Source organism: Phytophthora sojae (genome assembly GCF_000149755.1).
Source record: "Phytophthora sojae unplaced genomic scaffold PHYSOscaffold_1, whole genome shotgun sequence".
Lineage (NCBI taxonomy): Eukaryota > Oomycota > Peronosporomycetes > Peronosporales > Peronosporaceae > Phytophthora > Phytophthora sojae.
In genome coordinates, this window is record NW_009258115.1 from 2730840 (window position 1) to 2749817 (window position 18978).

Consider the following 18978-nt stretch of genomic DNA (forward strand, 5'->3'; position numbering starts at 1 on the left):
GAGCAAAAGCCGCAGAGACTCATACCGAGCTACTGGGGCAAAAACTTCCTGGTAGTCAATGCCGTACAGCTGGGGGTTCCCTTGGACTACCAACCGTGCTTTAAATCGGTCAACTGTACCGTCAGAATGGTACTTTACGTCGAACACCCAGTGACAACCGAGTGCTCGTCGCCCTTCTGGCAGAGGCACTAACTTCCATGTGCCGTTCTTTAGTAAGGCCTCAAACTCTGTCTTTATTGCGCACTCCCACTGCGCGGCATATTCGCTAGCCCGCGCCTCCTTAATATATCGCGGAATGGGAATACGTTTCTTACCAGTTGTTACATTATTTAACTGAGTGACATAATGTGTCAGTCTGACGTTACGCTTTCTTTTCCTCTTAGACCCTCGTCTGTCACTACTGACCCCATTTTCCGCACCCTCTATTCGGGATGTCGGTGGTCGCGTGGCAGATGCTGAGGTTGAGGCTTCAACTTCGGTGGTCGCTTCAGCATCAACGTCTGTTCTAGGTCGCTTACCTAAATTCTGTATGACCTTTTCCTCTTCCAGATCCACGCTACTGTCTTCAGTAGGGAACGACCTTTGTATCATTGCCTCTGTACTTGTTGAGCTAAATTTAACGTCGCGACAGATTAGGTACTTATTTGCCTTGACGTCTAGCAGCCGATACCCCTTATATTTGGGTGTCAGCCCCAAAAGCTTACACTCGATTGCTCGATCACCGAGTTTTGGGTCTGTTCGCTTTGTTTTGGGTACATGTGCATAGTATGTTGTGCCCCAAATTCTGAGTGCCAAGCCATTTGGCTTCATACGATGCAGTAATTCATACGGGGTCTTCATCCCCAGTCTGGCCATTGGTAGGCGGTTGGTGACATCTACAATATAGTTTAAGGCTTCAGGCCACCACTTAGCCGGCATATTGGCCCATCTGAGTGCACAGCGAACACCAGCCATCATCGTCTGGTGCACTCTTTCTGCACTCCCATTCTCTTCTTGTGACTCTACATTTCAACTTTGAAAGTCTAAACCGAGTTTAGAACACAATTTAGACACCTCTGAATTTAGAAATTCAGAACCACCGTCGGTTCTAATTCTCTTAACCTTAAATGTAAATTGTACTGACAAATTCTTCAGCAAGTCCCGAATTTTGCCGGGAACTTCTTTCAGGGATTTTACCACAAAGTACCACTTATAAGAGGTAGCGTCATCTACAACGGACAGGGCATAGTGATAGCCAAACGAGCCATATAAGCCATTCACCCGTAATTTACCAGTTGAGTGTATGGAGTGGCTCAGCAGCCTTGGCTCCCACCATGTTCTTATAGGACATTCTTCTATCTTTCATGTGGGCGCATGTCTTACAAAAGAAATGAACCTTCTTCAGTTCAGAGTAAAGTATTTTTGGTAGCCCAACAATTTTCTCGTTACTTAGTGTTCGAATTAATCGTTCTTTACCAACATGGCCGAGCCTCAAGTGCCATTCTTTCAGGATATTGCCATATTTGTGGGTTTGGACACTAAACACACTCGTCCTTACGGGTTTAACGTTCGGTAAGTAATAAACTTCACCTATAGCTACTGCTGCAAACAGTAACTTAAAGTTATTTCCTATGCAAAAGAGGAAATCTCCGGATTTTGACTGGATGTGCCTGTAACCTTGCTTAGCCAAATAGTATGCACTTAGTAAATTACTGTCACATTTCCGGTCATATGAAATTTCCGTTAACTTTAACGCACTCAAATATCCTTCAGGGTTCAACACATTTAGATTTATTGATCCCTTAAGTGCACTATGCGAAACGGTGTCATTGACGTAAGTGAAGACGTGACTTTGGTCGGGCTTCAGGCTTCCCGTGAACCAGCTTCGGTCTGATGTTATTCCTCGGCCTGCACCAGTGTCAACGACCCACATATCATCCGTTAACTTTAGGTTCCGTAAATAACTAAAATATGACGAATGAAATTTACGTACCATCGCCTCGAATTCTTCCATGTCTTTTAGTGGCGGCGTCTCAGCCGACTTGCCTTCGTCCTGCTTCTCGGGGTCCAGGCTGTTGATGTCATCCATCAATTGGTCCTCCTGGCTCTTCTCGAGCGTCGTCTTATCGTCCTTGCCGAGCTTCTTTTGTCCTTCAGCCACCACCGCTTTGAGAGTGTTGATCGCTGCCTTCTTGGCCTTCTTAGCGCCCGGGGCCGTCTTTATGTCCGTCCGGAAAAGAGGTCCCCCTTGGCGGTTCGGGTCCCTGTCGGCCACTTTCGTGGGGCAGTCCGACTTGAAGTGTCCCGCTTCGAAACAATAGAAACAACTTCTGTCGCCCTCGGTACTGGCGGGCTTTCTTTTCTGTCCAACCACCTTGGCTCGGACGTTGTTGATGTGGGTTACCTGAGTTTTGTCCATAAGGCCCACGTCCTTCTTTGACTTGTCGCCGAAGACGCGGCGCAAAGCCCCCTCCACCTTGTCCACCGTGAAGTCCTCCTTGGTCATCGAGATGGAGGACGCCCAGTACTCGCTTGGCAGTTGCGACGGAACTTCGACGCAAAGCCAGGACTCGGACACCATGCCTTGGTTAAATAGCTTCCGAGTCTTCCTGTTGATCTCATTCCTTGCCTTCTTAAGTTGCGCATATAGGGTCCTTAAGTCACGCCTGTCAACTTATACAAAGACCGTGTCAACTAAATCAGACCAGCCGCATCACCTTGGCCAAAATCTTTTTCGAGCGGCCGGATCACCTCACATGGGTCCATGGAGGACACCATGTCCGGCAGTGTCGACAGAAAGAAATTGGGCAGAGCCTGATTGAGCAGGTTCTGCAGGTCGCCCCTTCCTCTCTTCCAGTGCGTCACGTCCCACCTCATCTCAAGCGCCTTTTGCTCGGAGGTTTCGGTGGTCGGCGCTGCTGGCTTCTCCGGATTACTCCGCAAGAAGTCGGCCATGAGCACCTTCGCTTCAGGCTGCCTCTTCTCAAGCAGCTTCGTCTGGTACTTATGGTCCAACGAGTTGACGTGCGTCAGGAGCTTGTCCTTCCACATGGTGTAGGACTTGCCATTGAAGCGCTCCAGACCGCCGCCAGTCTTAGCATCGGTAGCCGTCATAGTACTTGAAATGTTGCGTGCAGCAATTGTAGGTAGTTGTGTAGTTGTCGTCAGTTTCGGAAGTGATGGCAATGAAAGCCTGCCTCCTTCACATCCCTCGGCTTATCATATTGCTGCCAGCAGCGCTGGCTTCTTTCCCTTTGAATGGCTCTTAATGCCCTTGGTATTATCCAATCAGATGCCCTAAAACATATCCTTTGATTCTTACTTCATTTCACTATATCGTCGAGTTCATCATGCTTGCAGAGGCGGAGGGCATTTGCCTCAGCGGTGCAATGATCGTCTTCTATGCTACGGTGCTAGCCAAGAAGTTGGGCATCCCTAGACATACAGTCGACTTACTATCTGCCATGAAGTGGTGCGAGTCTGCGTGGGATAATGTGTCAGCTTCTACGATTCAGAAGTGCTGGTTGCACTCCACGCTCATTAGTAAAAACGGTGTGTCATTTATTCTTAACAATACATTGTTCTTTCTTTTTCCATAATAGCCTTTACACTCCTATTCATATCAGAGGTCCCTTATTGACGCACATTACTGTAGATCGATCGGTCAATGCCGGGATATTGAAATCTTTGACAACCATCTGTAAATCACGCTTCGAATTAGCCTTCAGAATCGCTACATACTCTGAATTTAAGCGAATTATCTTATCGATTGCAAAGTAGCTATGACTTAGAAATATGGTGCTCAGCTTGAAATGCCTACCTCTAGTGAAATAGTGTGAGAAAATGTTCTTTTGAAGTAGTTTATCGTTACTGTAGTCATCGATAATTACAAGCTCAGGCTTGTTGGAACTCATTGGTATATGGCGGACTTGGTCTACGCTTGGTGGCATATCTGGATCAGTAAACGTGATAAAGCCGTCAAGCTTCTCTTTCAGATATTCGTAGAGCTCCTGGTTAGGGTTACGAGCGATGATGGTTAACCCCTCAACGCCCACACGTTGTAGATACACCAAGAAACGTGTTGTACGTACAACCTGCTAAAACATGGGCGGGTTAGCCGCATAAGTCAGGCCATCCCGCAAAATGCACAGGGCTTGGGTTCGGCGGACCAGATTACTGGATATAAACGGATATAAACTGTGCGAACGCGTGCTTGAGTAAATACAAAGCGATGCCGTTGCTACGTCGATTCGATTTAGGGTAGAAAGAAACCGCTACTAAATCGACAACGATTCCATTACTTGATATTTATTGCGTGTATTGTGTAAGTTGACTGGTGGTGTATTACTTTCAACTAACTGTGCACGTTATAGAGGGCCCAAGAAAGTGGTGTAGATAGTGTTACAAGAACAGTTGTGCCAAGTTGAGCGTGAAGCGTGTTCTAGCGTAGATACCGGCCATTCTCCCGGATACTTTACGAGGTAAAATGGTGTTTTGAGAGGGAATTAGAAATAGGATAGTGAATCGACTGGTATTTAGTCTGCAAATGAAACAGATTAGAGGGGATATACAAGGATCAAGTTGCGCATGTGTGTGTGAACCTCTGCAGTAAGGTGGTAAATGATGTGAAGGTGATAGCTCAAGGCTACAACGCGCTAGGTTTATGAACGGTTTCACTTGATGCGTCGTTGCTATCGTGCAAGATGCCGTGCAAGTCACCCTGCGTTGCACTCCGTTATAGGTCCTTGCCCAGTCTCTTGATAAAAAAGCCACTGACTTCTCATCAAAAGTCCTTATCACGGTGTATCTACACCATGTACATGCTGTATCATACACCATGTACATGCTGTTTGTACAACATGATAAACGACTTGACGAAATGGTCATGTCGTCGTTGTACACAGTCGGTACTCGAACTTATACGAGACTATAGTAAAACTAAGTGTTGCGCGGCTTTAACATTGTGTACGACTATCATGTTGGGCGAGTACCGTGAAATAAAAAACAGGTAAAAAAAAAGCTTAGGCGCTGGGGGGGGGGGGTTAAGTGAGCAAACACGTGCGGGGAATTCTTTAGGATAAACATGCATAGATTATTCTTACCGGAAAAGCTTGGACCGAGTACTATCATGCGAAACAATTTCTTCATATCAAGCGCAGGAATATCTCCCATTGACGCGGCCTTAAACTTCTTTGAAATCGAAGCTCCAAAATCGGGTATTGAGGTGCCTGTGGCGACGATTCGCAAACTTTGTTTGCTTGAACTCATTGCTTAAGTCTCTTTATCCTTGAATCTATATAGCTTGAAAGAAAACAAACATACAAAAGATTGTAATGAGCGGGTTTAGTTATCCTCAACCTACTTTCATATCTCCGACCTACAATCCTACTTTCTATTTAACGCTAGATTCGAGTGGGTTCCTAACTTATGAGTACGCGCAAACGCTCTACCTAGGAAAAAATGATTATGGTATGACATATATCACAGGAATAACTCAGGGAACTGTGGTGTAGGGAACATCAAGTTTTGTGTCACACTCCACGGCCGCAGTGGAATAACGTACCAGGAGCCAAGTACTACTCAGCGGGATGCCGAGCTCAGTGGGCAAGAATGCGCTGATAGACCGCTGAGCTCGGCTGGTGGTGTCAGAAACTCAAGGCACACCGGCCCCAACCTGGTGACACGTGGCGGCCCAGTGATGAAGACCCAGCCGAGTTCAGGAAGGCACTGGACACGCTCAGCCAAGATCATGGGGAGTTCAAGCCGCCGAGCTCGGCTAAACGGTACCAGCGCCGCTGGTCCCAATGCAGATGCAGATTGAGGACGTTGTTCGATTGGATTCTGAGCGAGAGAGTGTTCTCGTACAGCCTGGCCACTCTGTCGCTGTGGAGCAGCCCCCTGCTGCTATTGCTGCTCCCCAGCCTGTTGGTCCTGTGTCTACTGTGGAGGAAGCACCTGGTGCTCGTGGAGGCGTAGACGTGCAGACTGCTCCTGTTGATGGTCTTGCTGACAGCGATACTTTGGCGCGACACCGAGTTTCGAGTTTTGGTAGAAAGCGTAAGAGGAACTCGAGACTCAATAATTTTGAGCTCCACTATGTTGCGCACAAGCTGGTTAAAGTTTTGCAGTGTGAATTTATCTCGCCAACCCAGTCTCGACTGCATTCAAGAGATGTACCTGTGCCAGCGACGTATAAGCAGGCAATTCGGTCGAAGTTTGCTGCGTACTGGTTGGCCGCTATTGCTGAAGAACTCGAGTCGCTGCGCAAGCATGGTGTGTGGCAGGTTGTAGATAGAAGTGCTGCTGGAAAATCTGCTGTGATCACGAACAAGTGGGTCTTTGGAATCAAGTAGGACGAGAACGGCTTCGTCAAGCGCTCTAAGGCTCGGCTCGTCGTACATGGGTTCAAGCAGAAGTTCGGCGAAAACTACAACGATACGTTTGCACCAGTCATTAGGTTCGACACGATTCGCGTCGCGATTTATTTCGCTGTCCAGCGCCGGTGGTCGATTTTCCAGTACGACGTCAAAACAGCCTTCTTGCACGGCAAGCTCACTGAAGAAGTCTTCATGGAACTGCCTCAAGGCAATGGATCGCCTGGAAATAGGGAGATTTGTAAGCTGATTAAGTCCCTGTATGGACTCAAACAGGCTCCCCACGTCTGGAACAAGACGCTGCACCGACACCTAGTTGCACTCGGGTTCACGCGTCTGGAGAGTGATCATGGCCTTTACTCCCTCCTCGAGAAGGGGGAGATTGTCATGCTCCTAACTGTCTATGTGGATGACCTGCTGCTAATGGGCGAGAGCAGTCGGTGTGAAGCTATTGCTCGGAAGCTGGCTCCAACATTTGAGCTCGTGGAGCTCGGTCCCGTCAAGTACCTGCTTGGGGTGGAAGTCAGCATTGATCGTGAGAAGAACACTGTCTCTTCAGTCAGACAAACTACGTTGAAGAAATCCTGCGACGATTCCATATGCACGACTGTCATGGTGCTGCAACGCCCGAGGCAACCACGATGGAAACTGCTAGTGAAGGCCCCGCGGCGCCTGAGCCGAGTGATCTGCCGTATCGCGAGATTGTCGGAGCCTTCCAGTATCTCGTGTCGGGGTCAAGGCCCGATATTGCACACGTTGTTCGTCGGCTTGGGCAGTATATGGCGTGCTTCGGTGCTGTCCACTACGCGCAAGCTAAACGGGTACTCAGGTATCTGCAGGCCACCAAGCATTTTGGTCTCAGTATGGTGGTGACTGGTTCAACCCATGTAGATTTGTTGCGCGTGGAAGCTTATAGCGATGCTGACTATGCCAACGATAAGGAAGACCGCCAGTCCGTGAGTGGGTATGTCACGATGGTGAATGGCAGCGTAGTCTCCTACGGGTCACGGAAGCAAGGGCTCAATGCCCAGAGCACGATGGGGTTGAGTACATCACCATGAATGAAGGCGCGCGCGATATCATGTGGCTTCCTGGTCTGTGTGACGAGCTGAGGTGGCGGTATGACAACCCGAAGCTCTGGTGCGACAACACGGCTGCGATTGCGCTGTCCAAGAAGCCAGGAAAGCACAACGGCAGCAAACACATAGAGAATCGTTTTCACTACGTGCGAAATCTCGAGGATCGAGAGCTACTTGAAGTGCAGCACTGCAGAACCGACCAAATGACTGCCGATATATTGACGAAGCCGCTCGCACGTGTCAAGTTTGAATTCTTCCGCTCTCTGCTTGGCGTCGTTCGCCGCAACGAGCAAGGGGGAGCTGCAGCTGAAATGAAGCAGTCGGATACTGCCTTTGTTGCCTGGATGCGGATTCGTTTGAGTCGTGAGGCAGGTGATGGTTCACCAAAAGCGGCTGCAACGTGCAAGAGCAGGCATTAGCTCACCGCGATGTTACGTGGTTGATATTGTGCTGGCGCCGATGTTCGTGCGCTCCGATGTTTGCAGCGCGATGTTCGTGCTCACAGCTGCTACGATGTTCGTAGCTTGTGACGAATTTGCAGAGCCACAGTATTGCTCGCAGAATCAGCGTGACGCGAGCAAGGGGGAGTGTCGGAGGACCTCTGTGTCTTATGCTCGTGTCCGCTGCAAGGATCCTAGTAGAATAAGGAGCTGAAGTAGCTAGTGTATTTATACAATGCATGTAGGATCAATGTGTTCGCTGGGCTTGGCACTGAGAAGAGAACCATCCACTTCTAAATCTCCTTCTCCTCTCCAAGCTCCAGCAACCAAGATCCCGGAGCCTTAGGCCCCGCCATCCAGCGTTCCAACCTTCCTACTGTGCCCGTGGCAATGCGCAACAACCGACAAACCTCACCTTGAAACGAAACGAGTATCACTGCCGCACTATCCAGCTAGCCAGCCAGCCCTCCTTATAGGTCGACGCGAGAGAAGCAGGTCGTCGAGTAGGGGCCAGATAGAGGGCACTCGTTGCGGGGTTGCGCCGGTTGCGGCGCCGGCCAGGAGCAGACGAGCAGCGAGCAGTCTCCGACATCATTGCAAGCGTCTAACGCAAAGTCCCAGCGCGCTACCAGCTCCGACGGTGCAACTTCAATGGTCATTGCGTTCGCCGTCACGTCACACCTGCGGCCGGTATCCCTTGCGGACAAGCGTCTCCAAGCTGCCCACGGTGATTAATTCCAACTACCACCGGGACCCCACGACGCATCATAAACAACACCAGAGCGTGCAGCTATACTCCTGTCGTGTTGCTCTAACCTAACTACTCACTACTCTGCGGTCCGATGCAGCCACGCCCTCGTGGTTTCTTCGGTTCGAATCTCATCGCAATCAGTAGTATATAACACCATACCATGACGGTGCCGACAGCGGCCGACACCTGCCGACACTATCGAGCATTGGTTAAAATACTGAATTTCCACGATTAGTCTAAATGGTCATCTTAACACTTCCTGCATTTTCATTTCTCTGGCGTGGTGGCGGCGCCCCTGATCGAGTTCGCACGAAGGACGGCGAGATGACCAAGGGCACGAAGGACAACAGTCCTCCCCCGCTGGCACGTGCACGGCCATCTCACACACGGACGCGCGGTGCTCGTACCCGGCCACGGACGCGTCGGGCCAGTGCTCGCACCCGCGCGGATGGCGCGCGTCATGGCGCTTGCCTACAAGCCGAAAGGCCCCGAAGCCTGCGACCACCAAGGGCACGGCGGAAGATAGAGACACCAAGTGCGTGGAGGTCGGCGGAGGGCAACAGCGAGGAGTGGGAGGAGGAGGAGAAGGAAGACGAGGAGGGAGGACGCCCGATAGGAAGCATGCGCCTGGCGGCCACCCACTCGTCACGCTGCAGGCAGCAGCAGCAGCACGCTGAGCTGCAGAGCCAACCCAGGACCACGCCCCCGCAGCAGTAGCCGCCCTCGTCCCAGTACCGCCATTACAACCAGCAGCACCCGAAGCAGCAGCGCGGCGACTGCGAGTTGTCGATCGCCGGGTGCGGCGGAGGGCACGCTCGCTGATGTCGAGCTTGGGGGGGACTCCTCCAGGAAGGGGTACTGCTGCTACTGGTGGCGCGACTGGTGCCGCCGCCGCTGCATGGTGGGATGGCGCTTTCTACAGGCGCGGCGTTGCTTAGTCCTGTAGTATATTGCACGAATAGTATGTATATAACAGTGAATATTTCTAATTCTTGTACCACTTTAAACTCTCAACTGCTGCGGAGTCACGTACATGTATTGACGGCGGTACCTTAGTGGCAGTGACCATAGTGTCACCAACAATGCCTCACCCAAAGCAGCTTTCTACATGACACAATGCTGCTTCGGGAATAGCGTTGCCGAGAAACTCGGTTGAATTTGTAGAGCAAGTGAAAGCGCCACACAAAACGCTTCGAACAGGCAAACAGAAGCAATACAAAGTCAAAGTAAAGTGTCGGCACCGTGCAAAATATGTGTATGATCACCTTATTACTTAACTTCACTATACGTGGATAACATATCTCGACAGCCCTGCCTACATTATACGTCCCCAGGAGTGTCGGCGGCTCATACACCTACCCATAACGTTGATGATTGGATAAAATACCATCTATCGCCCTTCTCATTCGATAATAATCGGTCATCGCCATTTGATTGAACCATGGTCACCATACAGTGGCTAAGTATAAAATCATATGTGTCGGCACCGTCACGATATTTATCCATAAAATCCGGTCAGGTTTTACGAAATGTGACGATAGGGAGAAATCTTGTAGAAGCTCCACATGCTCTGAATTTCAAGCGATACAAAGTTGACCAAATCGCTTTTAACTCCCCTACAAGAACAGGTCAAGTGCCAAGGTAGGTATCTTCATAAAGTCAATACACTAACTCATCAAGGTAGGTACCTTCATAAAGTCAATACACTAACTCAACAAGGTAGGTACCTTCACAATTTCAACTTAATAACTAGCCAAGGTACCTACCTACCTTCAGCAATTCAACTTACAAGATTATCATACCAATTTAAAATTTTCAATATAGAAAAGTGAGTTGATCTTGAGAGAAGAAATGTTACAGTACGAGAGGTTTGGGCTGGTAGTGCCCTGGTAAAGGAGATGATGCCTACATTCCAGGAGAGTTCTTTGACAAGAACTGATGAGTTCTCTGAATAGAACTGACTTGGAATACAAGGCAGGATGGCAGGCCCGAGAAAGATAGTGCAAACGACGCTGGACGAATTTTTCGCCGTAGGCGTGGAGGCGCCGCCTGCGCCAGCGGCGGAGTACACCGAAGTTGCTTGGTACGTGGGTGACGTATGCAGAAGCGACGTTCCAAGCGGGGGAGTGCTCGTGCAGGTCAGACTGGGATGAGCGGTGCATCAACAGGAGGCGCCGAGTAGAGTGTAGTGGCGAGAGGTGCAAGCTGGGCGGGTCGGGCAGCAACCGGGCCTGGGCGATGTTCGAGTCGTGCCCGGCTCGGCTGGAGGTTCGTGAAACGAACCGAGTTGGCAATGGAGTGTATTCCATGGAGAACATAGCGAGCGGAGGCGTTGTGTGCGAGTATTTGGGAGAGGTCATCAGCCGGGTCGAAATGCGACGGAGGGCTGCTGAAGGCACACTCAAGTATGTAATGGCTTATGGGGCGGATAAGTTCATCGACGCAGAGCATTTTGGCAATGTGGCCCGCTTTTGCAATCATAGCTGTGAGCCGAACTGTCGGGCGGAAGAGTGGACAGTTGAAGGCTTTTACAGGGTCGGTATCGTGGCTCAGCGAAACGTTCGGAGAGGAGAAGAAACTTTCAGTTATGGACCGTGGTACATGATCGACAGGTGCAACTGCATCAAGTGCTACAGAGAATGCTAACCTGGGGGGGGGGGGGGTTGAACGTGAGCCCCTCACAAACACCGGCGCATTTTCGTTGGCATGCATATGCCGTCCCGACTAGATGCAGTAGCAGTACCACTTGATGACCCGGAACCACCCTAAATGGCCGTAATGCATCGCAAGTCAAACGGTTCGTCGCCATTAGGTCTCGCGAAAAGCGGAAGATTTTAAAATGGGTTAATACTAGGAATTGTAAATCAATGGATGTCTGCCGATTTCACCGTCCGGTCAGATGTAGTGGGTGCTACGTGTAGCGGCCACTAGACGCGTGGGTTTGGCATCTTCCGGTTTAGCGCTTGCACGACTGGTGCTGCGAGTCCGATCGCGATCGCGGACGCTGGACGTTGTCTCCAAGCCGGTGGAGAAGGACAACAAGGCGCCGTCCGAGGGGTCCACCAAGTCCAGCGCTGAGGACAAGTGCAAGTCAAGAAAAGAAAAGAAAAGAAAAGAAAAGAAAAGCGAAGCAGCATGAGAGGCACGCGTGTGAGCAACCGGGCGTAGCCAGAGGACACAGCCGCTAGATTCAATTTCAAATTCATGTCCTCCAGCAGATAAAATATTTCACTTTAGCATTCTGGCACCAAAGCGTCTGGTAGCAAATTTATGGTACGCATTCCTTAATACATGAGCCTCTAGTATTTAGTAAAGATCAGTGCGGCCATGAATATCTAATCAAATAGGTTCGGAATTACTTACGTAATTTATGTAAGAAAACACATCTGAAAAACATATCGTTTGGCTCGACTACAGTATGTTGCCAAATAGTGAGCGGTAAGAGTCGGCATTTTTTTCGGTATCAGTAACACCTGCCGCAGAGCGCGCTTGTAGGCGAATCAAGAGGAATGACACAGTATGAAGTCCACCATGGAAGGCAGTTAACATAATTCTTAGAACACGTCAGATAAGTATTGGAACGGAACCTCTGATTCCGCCAAGGGTCGGCCGATAAGGCAACATGGAGGAGGCGAGGACGAGAAAAAGGAGTGCATTACTACCACGTTAGGCTACCAAGATGATACCTATAAAGATGAGCAGCGCATGAGGAATGGAGGCTTCGACGGGGTTGCGCGTTTGCATCGCATGGACTTTAAGCTATGCGCGAAGTTCTGAGAACTTTTGGTTTTGCGGGAGCGCCCCGTACCAGATAACGAGCTCGGCAGACATCGTCAGGGCGGGGCCAAACAGTACGGTGGTACGAAACGCGACATTCAGTGAGCGGGACCCGTTGTAATCCGAGACTTGAGCGCCTATAATTAGGATCGCGCGACCTTGGTAGTCGGGTTCGCATTCTCGGGCGAGCTGTCCCCAGAGCGTGCAAAACACTTTCGTTGTAGTAGCATCCACCGGCGCAAACTCTCGTTTTTCCAATCGCTTCCCTTTCGCCGTTGTCAAGCTCTTCAGATTCCCAACAGCATGGATTACACCAGCAACCGTAACCAAGGTACCGGAGGCCCGATCGAGCAGTTGCGCGAGCGGTGTACATTGGTACGAAGGCTCGGCAGCAATTTCTTCGTCGAGTCGAACGCTGCGTATTTCGGCGCCAGCACCAAAAGTCACCTCATAAGTTGATCCGGCCGGGGCAAACGCAGCAAGCTTGATCCGACCCGCAGAAAAGTAGCAGGTGCTCCCCGGCGAGACAACGTCGTAAAACGCGGTGACGGCTTCGTTGAAGAGGGTGATCCGGATAGTGTCACCTGCTGCATCTCCGACATATATCTCAATTAGGCGACCCCCACCTCGCAAATTCGTGTATTCGCGGATTGGACTCCGGGACAGCACTCGGCAAACGAAAGCCCAGCTCGAGGAGAGTTGCGGAGTCAATTCTCACACCGCATACAATGGCACGGGAAGTTCGGTGTTGGAAGTAGCCGGGCCGTGATCGCAGTGCAAATCACCCGTAGCCGGCGAGTGGTTTCCCCTGCCATCGGCCGGGTGTCCAGATAGAGGGGCGACCCCCCCCCCCCCCCCCGAGCGCCGTTGGTGTCGGCACATTCGGGGATATTAGTACCGCCAGGTTCAGTTTCGCCCTCGCGAGGTTGGACAGGCGCGTTGGCATCTTTGGCAGGGCTGACCGACGCCACGCGTTTAAACGATTCAGCGGTAGGCGGTTGAGTCTCAGATTCGGTATTGTGAGGCTTGTTAGGCGTGTTGACATCTTTGGAATGGTCCACCGCCAGCCCATTTGCGAGACGCGAAGCTGGAGGAGTGGAGCCCTCACACGTCGCGCCAGCTGCACGCGGAGGCGAGCCGACTTGTTGAGTAGCGGCAGCAAGAACTTCAGTTTTGTTACGAGATTGCCCCGCTGCCTTCTTAACTGGGATCTGCCCGGAACTCGAAATAGCCACATACTTTGCAGGACCAGCGCCAGAACGCATGGTTTTGGCGGCATGGCCGGTGGACGAGGGGAATTTGCAGGCGGCGAAGACTTTCGGCGTTGAGCGCGAAACGATATCTGCCTGTACAAGTCGTCGAGGGTCGGTTCGGACAAGTCGCCAGACTTGGGGTGTTTGATAGGAAATGGTAGCGAGTTGTGTGATGCGGAATGCGAGTAGTCAGGTTTCACCCTGCGCCTACTGTTTTTACCTATGGTGTGACCAAGTCGATCGCAAAAGCCACGCGGATGATCTCAGAAGTCCAACCATATTCGGCGGCGGCCGAAGCGACCGCGCCAGCATCAAAAGAAAGGGGATAGTACAGCGCGAGCCATCGCGCGATGTGCAGGTTGCCGCTAGCAACCGACCAACGGAAACCCGACCGGGTACAACCCTCTGTGCGACCGCGACGAAGAAATTGCAGCGTAGGAGTAGCAGCAGCCATTGCCGCCGTGTCCATGGCAGATGGCGTACACCCCTCAACACGGATATGGTGAAGCGATTGGACAAGTCGCAGATGGTTGTTTGCGGCTGCTCCGTCCATAGCTGCAACGGTACATCCTTCTGAGCGAGTGGTATGCAACCAGCGATCAACGCGGAGAAAGCCGCCAGCGGTAGCGCGGTCCATAGCGCCTGTTGTAGCGCCCTCCATCCGGTTTTCGTGAAGCCAGACAAGAACTTCATAGTTTCCCGTTGCCGCCGCGTTATCCATTGCCAAGGTGGAGCAGCCCTCCGGTCGGTTCTGATGTAGCCAACGAACGACGTCAAGGTGCCCGTGCGCCGCGGCGCAATCCATCGCATCTGCCGTGCAACCTTCCGCCCGGTTTTCGTGGAGCCAGACGACAACATCGAGGTGCCCAGAAGCAGCCGACCAGTTGATTGCGTTGTTGGAGGCGGCGCTTTGTGGGCTTAACCACTGCACAATATGGAGGTGCCCAGCCCCGGCTGCGTGATCGAGTACCCCCGGTATGTATAGCTCCGGATAGCGCAACAGCAACCACTGTAACACTTTCAAATGCCCATTCCGAGCGGCTGAAATGAACGCGCGGTCGGCGCAGCCCTCAGGCCGACCAGCCCTCAACCATTGTGTGGAGAAGTGCTGAATAAGAATTGTTCTCCGAGAAAGGCGGCAGGGCCGATCGACTGGAGGCGTGGGAGATCGGCGATCGAGAGACAGGCCGCAAGGATCTACGGATCAGAAGGAGTTCTTCGGGAGATCTCAGGTGGTCCGATGACGCCGGCGCGTGAGGTAGGACATGTGGCAAGCCGGATTGTGGGTGATCGTGCTCGAACCGCGGCGTGATTCAGAGCCGACCCAAGTCCAGATCGACGACAGAACTCGCGGATCTGGGATGGCCGAGGACAGAAGGTGATGGATCGGCGGCGCATGGCAACCGGCAAAAGTCATCGATCGGGAGTTGATCGCCGATCGTCGATCGTGGATCGCCGATCGGGGTCGATCGTGGATCAGGAGCCGATCGGGGATCGCCGATCGTGGGTCGCCGATTGGGGTCGCCGATCGGGGCCGATCGTGGATCGACCAGGATGGGACGCACATGGAGGACGAAGTCGGGACAAGAATCCAGTAATCGTGTGGTTGTAGGAGGGTAAGCAAAATGGTAGCATTAGGAACAGACCAGCTAAACATAAATCAGAGTCGAATTTGCACCGTGGAGCGCAAGTGGTCTGGAATCTCGAGGAGGAAGAGCATATTGGCCTCGGTCGACCTGCGTTGTGGAGAACAGATTTGACCCCACGCGTGATCCAAGACCACCAAGCCCCGGCAAGTCGCTCTCGAGCAGAATTTGCGCCGAAGACCACAAGTCCCATCAAGTCACCAAGTCCCAGGAACTACATTGGCCTCGGCAGCGTCGACACTTTGGGTAGTGAACTAGCGGTACGGTTAAGACTGGATTAATACATTGGCCAGCTTGACCTACTCTAGTGATCTATCTCTTGTATGCAAGTCCTCGATCGACCGGGTATTAGTGCTTGGCCGGCGATCGTTTCTCCTCTCGATCAACCTAGATCCCGCTATAGGAAGCGGCAAGCAACTCAAGAAAGGAAGGAACACACCCGGAAAGGCAACCACAGGCCTTGGATCAACTCCAGGCCGACCGATCGCAGCGAACAACCCTCGATCGGAGCGTATACTCGGACGCAGAGCGAAGACTACCGCGCTGCTCCACAAACTATCCCCGCATCACGCCAAGACACTCGATCTTCACCAAGTGCTGCATCTTCGGAGCCCCGAGAGAGCAGATCCAGCCCACCGACGGGTACACAAGGTGAGAACAAGTTCAGCCGATCACGGATCGTTGGGGGACCCCCTCCGTTAGTCGGTGTCTGGGCGCTGGTGGGAAGCTCGATCAGGCCTTAACCAGATTTTGGCCGATCCCGCTACACCACAATAGTGCGCGTGCCCGGATCGCTTGGGGACTCCGGATTTCACCGTGAGTCCGTAGAAGATGCGCAAGTGAAGAAAGAACCAGGGGAAGAGGCGTCGTCGGATATCGGATCGACGAAGACGCTGCTGAACAAAACGAGATCCGCGGATCGACAGAGTGCTCGGAGGACTTCTGTCGACGGAATCGAGGGCGATCTGGAGACAGATCTAGAAGACAAATCTCAACACCCTCTCCAGGTCCCTTCGGGGACCCCGGTGGATCTTGGTGCGAACCGAGATTCACTAACAAAACAAACTAAGGCGGGATCGGACCGATACGCGTTCGCCGACTCGCCGATCAGGCTCGATCCGGACTACCTGGACGCGATCGCGGACAAGGACCAGATCGTGAGGAAGAAGCTGAGAGCACCAGGCCTGGACGACGAAGATCCCAGACCGTCGGCGCTCGACTGGTCCGAGGCTGACCTGGATCGTCAGTATCACTTGAAGGAACTGCGAGACTTCTTGCGTCAAGATCCCGTCATGGTGATCTTGCGGCCAGAGTAGATCGACGACCCGAAGGGCCCGATCTCGGCCCCCCCAGGGACGGACAACAAGCTGGTGGTGAAGAACCTGCTTGGACTGTTGAAGGAAGCCGGCTTCGTGGCTGACGCCTTTGAAGCGAATGATCTTTTCGATCAGGATCTTGATGTGATCCAGACAGCGATCCAGACATTGGTCGACAAGTTTGAGACCTTTGGTCGACGTGATCGCGGACAGTCCGGACCCGAAGGTGCCAGATCTAGTGTCGCCAGCTCCCGTGTCGTCGCCGCGGATGGAGTCCACGGGGTACCGATCGTCGTCTCCTTATGTCTCCGCAGCGGAACACGTATCGGATACGTCGTCTAAACCTCAACGGATGTCCCTCGGCCCTTCAGGATCTGCGATGTTGGACGCACGATCACGGGGTCAACGTCAAGAACGCATGCGATCAGGACCTCGGAAGCAGAAACCCATGTCGACCGATCGGACCACCAGTGCTACCGGATCAGATGAGTCGAATGGCAAACTGGAGTCTTACTTTCAGGCTGCGATGGCTCGATTTCTGAAGGAACAACAGGCCACGGTTGTAACACCTACTCCAGTGGTCGACGACAACGTTGGATCGCGGGACGTGGAGATGGAATCAGCCGGATCGCCGGATCAAGATCTCTCAGTGGGAATACGATCCGGACGACATTGATCTACCGAGTTCGGCCCCTGCTGCGGTGGCCACCGCTGTCTCAGGATCCACTGGGTCCTCATTGATCCAGCGTGTGCGGATTTCGGTGATGTCCGATCTTAAGGAGTTCAGTGGCAAGGATCAGGACGAAGACCGCGCCCGATCGTGGATCAGCAAGGTAAAGTCGGCGTTCCTGTGAGATCAGGCTACGGATGAAGAGAAGTGCCTGACCTTTGCTGATCTACTGACGGGCCCGGCGAAGAACTAGTACCGCCAGCTGGGCCGATCGACGCGGAACAAGTGGAGTGATCTACTCCGGAGTTTCCAGATCCAGTTTTGTGGCCTGGAAGTATCGTTCGCTTGGCAGTATTACCATTCTCGCAAGAGATCAGATGAATCGCCGTTGGAGTATCTCTATCGACTGAATGTGGCGGCTCTGCGTGCGAGATTGAAGATCAAGGACGGAGATTCCAAGGCCCGCCGAGAACATGTCGAACACTTTATCGAGACGCTGGGCGATCCGGAACTGGCCGATCAGCTCACCCTACTCCGGCTTGCGGACGCGGAAGATCTGGAGGAAGTCCTGCGCGCTCGAGAGCGCGCGAAGAGCAGACAGAAGCGATCCGCCTTTGGATCGAAGTATCGTCAGAAAGTTCCGACCTCAGCACCAGCTGTTGCAACCAAGCGGGCAGTGCGTGCAGTTCAGATCGCGAGCCAGGAGTCTGGATCAGACACAAGATCGGAAGGATCGGGCTCGGAGCGTGATCTACGTCGCGTTTGCCTAGCGTCGGCCGATGACAAGTCTCGCAACGCTGGGAGCGACTCGACGAAGCCGGATCGAAGCAACCAAGCGCAGATCAGCCATGACTCACCTCGATCGGATCCACGATTGCGATCTTCACCTGACGGATCGGAGTGATCAAACCGCTGCTCACACTGTGGATCGCGGAAACACACCGATCTCGATTGCTGGAGACGTTTGCCGTGCGAGAAGTGTGGCAAGCGAGGTCATCCGGCGGATCGCTGCCTGTTTATGTGCCGTGGATGTGGTGAACTACACGAGATGGGCAAGTGTCCGATGGAGGAATTCTACAACCAGATCCGTCAATGGTTCAACCCGGTGAAGCACGCTGGCATGTTGCCCGCGATCGCGGCGAAGATGTTAAATTAGGACGCTCGCCGGGTTGGAATCTGGTACGAACCGAGCGTTCTAGGTACTGCATCTATGCATTCGTGAACAAGAACACGGTAGATCGAGTAAGTGGACGGACTGATCTACGCGGTAATACATGTGATCTGCATGCAAAATCTACCGCCAAGATCTTAAGTCTACATCGATCGGACGACTTCAGCCGTTCTGACCCTTGGATCTCCAGTCTGGAGAAACGCGGGGCTATTGGAGCAACGTAGGCCGGAAGAATGGTTCAAGCCAGCTGATGGAGAAGTGACGACCGAGATCCCGGAGCATGATCGCGATCGAAGTCTGCCTCGCGTCAGCGAACACCGCAGATCTGGCGATGAGGTGCCCGATCTCCTCCCTGGGGAGTCCAGAGGGTACTGGAAACATCATTCGCCAGGTAAGTGGTTCCGTCAGGCCAAGATCACTGGCAAGATCAACAATGAGAAGTCGATCTTACTCTTAGACACCGGCGCCGAGGTGTCCATCGTGGACACCGCCTTTGCTCGTAAGGTGGGGTGATATGTCGAC

General features: G+C 52.4%; 10 protein-coding genes across 10 annotated transcripts; 6 read left to right on the forward strand and 4 right to left on the reverse strand.

Annotated features, from left to right (window-relative positions):
* Window positions 1–2673: 2673 nt before the first annotated feature.
* PHYSODRAFT_471282 (hypothetical protein) lies at window positions 2674–3093 on the reverse strand (the record flags this gene model as incomplete). The annotated part of the gene is made up of 1 exon (XM_009516300.1): window positions 2674–3093. The coding sequence occupies one exon, from the start codon at window positions 3091–3093 to the stop codon at window positions 2674–2676; it is 420 nt and encodes a 139-aa protein (XP_009514595.1).
* Window positions 3094–3368: 275 nt separating this feature from the next.
* On the forward strand, window positions 3369–3578 carry PHYSODRAFT_469126 (hypothetical protein; the record flags this gene model as incomplete). The annotated part of the gene is made up of 1 exon (XM_009516301.1): window positions 3369–3578. The coding sequence occupies one exon, from the start codon at window positions 3369–3371 to the stop codon at window positions 3576–3578; it is 210 nt and encodes a 69-aa protein (XP_009514596.1).
* An 18-nt stretch (window positions 3579–3596) lies between these two features.
* PHYSODRAFT_475975 (hypothetical protein) lies at window positions 3597–5247 on the reverse strand (the record flags this gene model as incomplete). The annotated part of the gene is made up of 2 exons (XM_009516302.1): window positions 3597–4022; window positions 5038–5247. 2 exons carry the CDS (start codon window positions 5245–5247, stop codon window positions 3597–3599), a joined length of 636 nt encoding a protein of 211 aa, XP_009514597.1.
* Window positions 5248–5312: 65 nt separating this feature from the next.
* PHYSODRAFT_471236 (hypothetical protein) lies at window positions 5313–5492 on the forward strand (the record flags this gene model as incomplete). The annotated part of the gene is made up of 1 exon (XM_009516303.1): window positions 5313–5492. One exon carries the CDS (start codon window positions 5313–5315, stop codon window positions 5490–5492), a length of 180 nt encoding a protein of 59 aa, XP_009514598.1.
* A 275-nt stretch (window positions 5493–5767) lies between these two features.
* Window positions 5768–6384, forward strand: PHYSODRAFT_353398 (hypothetical protein). Its single transcript, XM_009516304.1, has one exon. It carries the CDS (start codon window positions 5784–5786, stop codon window positions 6330–6332), a length of 549 nt encoding a protein of 182 aa, XP_009514599.1. The 5' UTR covers window positions 5768–5783; the 3' UTR covers window positions 6333–6384.
* A 32-nt stretch (window positions 6385–6416) lies between these two features.
* On the forward strand, window positions 6417–7715 carry PHYSODRAFT_538896 (hypothetical protein). Its single transcript, XM_009516305.1, has 2 exons — window positions 6417–6478; window positions 6658–7715. The coding sequence occupies exon 2, from the start codon at window positions 6741–6743 to the stop codon at window positions 7224–7226; it is 486 nt and encodes a 161-aa protein (XP_009514600.1). The 5' UTR covers window positions 6417–6478; window positions 6658–6740; the 3' UTR covers window positions 7227–7715.
* A 3059-nt stretch (window positions 7716–10774) lies between these two features.
* PHYSODRAFT_468174 (hypothetical protein) lies at window positions 10775–11269 on the forward strand (the record flags this gene model as incomplete). The annotated part of the gene is made up of 1 exon (XM_009516306.1): window positions 10775–11269. A coding segment is annotated over one exon (495 nt), but the record flags the coding sequence as incomplete, so codon positions are not given.
* A 1614-nt stretch (window positions 11270–12883) lies between these two features.
* PHYSODRAFT_376071 (hypothetical protein) lies at window positions 12884–13087 on the reverse strand (the record flags this gene model as incomplete). The annotated part of the gene is made up of 1 exon (XM_009516307.1): window positions 12884–13087. A coding segment is annotated over one exon (204 nt), but the record flags the coding sequence as incomplete, so codon positions are not given.
* A 786-nt stretch (window positions 13088–13873) lies between these two features.
* On the reverse strand, window positions 13874–14533 carry PHYSODRAFT_476138 (hypothetical protein; the record flags this gene model as incomplete). Its single annotated transcript, XM_009516308.1, has 1 exon — window positions 13874–14533. A coding segment is annotated over one exon (660 nt), but the record flags the coding sequence as incomplete, so codon positions are not given.
* Window positions 14534–16072: 1539 nt separating this feature from the next.
* PHYSODRAFT_474452 (hypothetical protein) lies at window positions 16073–16615 on the forward strand (the record flags this gene model as incomplete). Its single annotated transcript, XM_009516309.1, has 1 exon — window positions 16073–16615. A coding segment is annotated over one exon (543 nt), but the record flags the coding sequence as incomplete, so codon positions are not given.
* Window positions 16616–18978: the final 2363 nt, after the last annotated feature.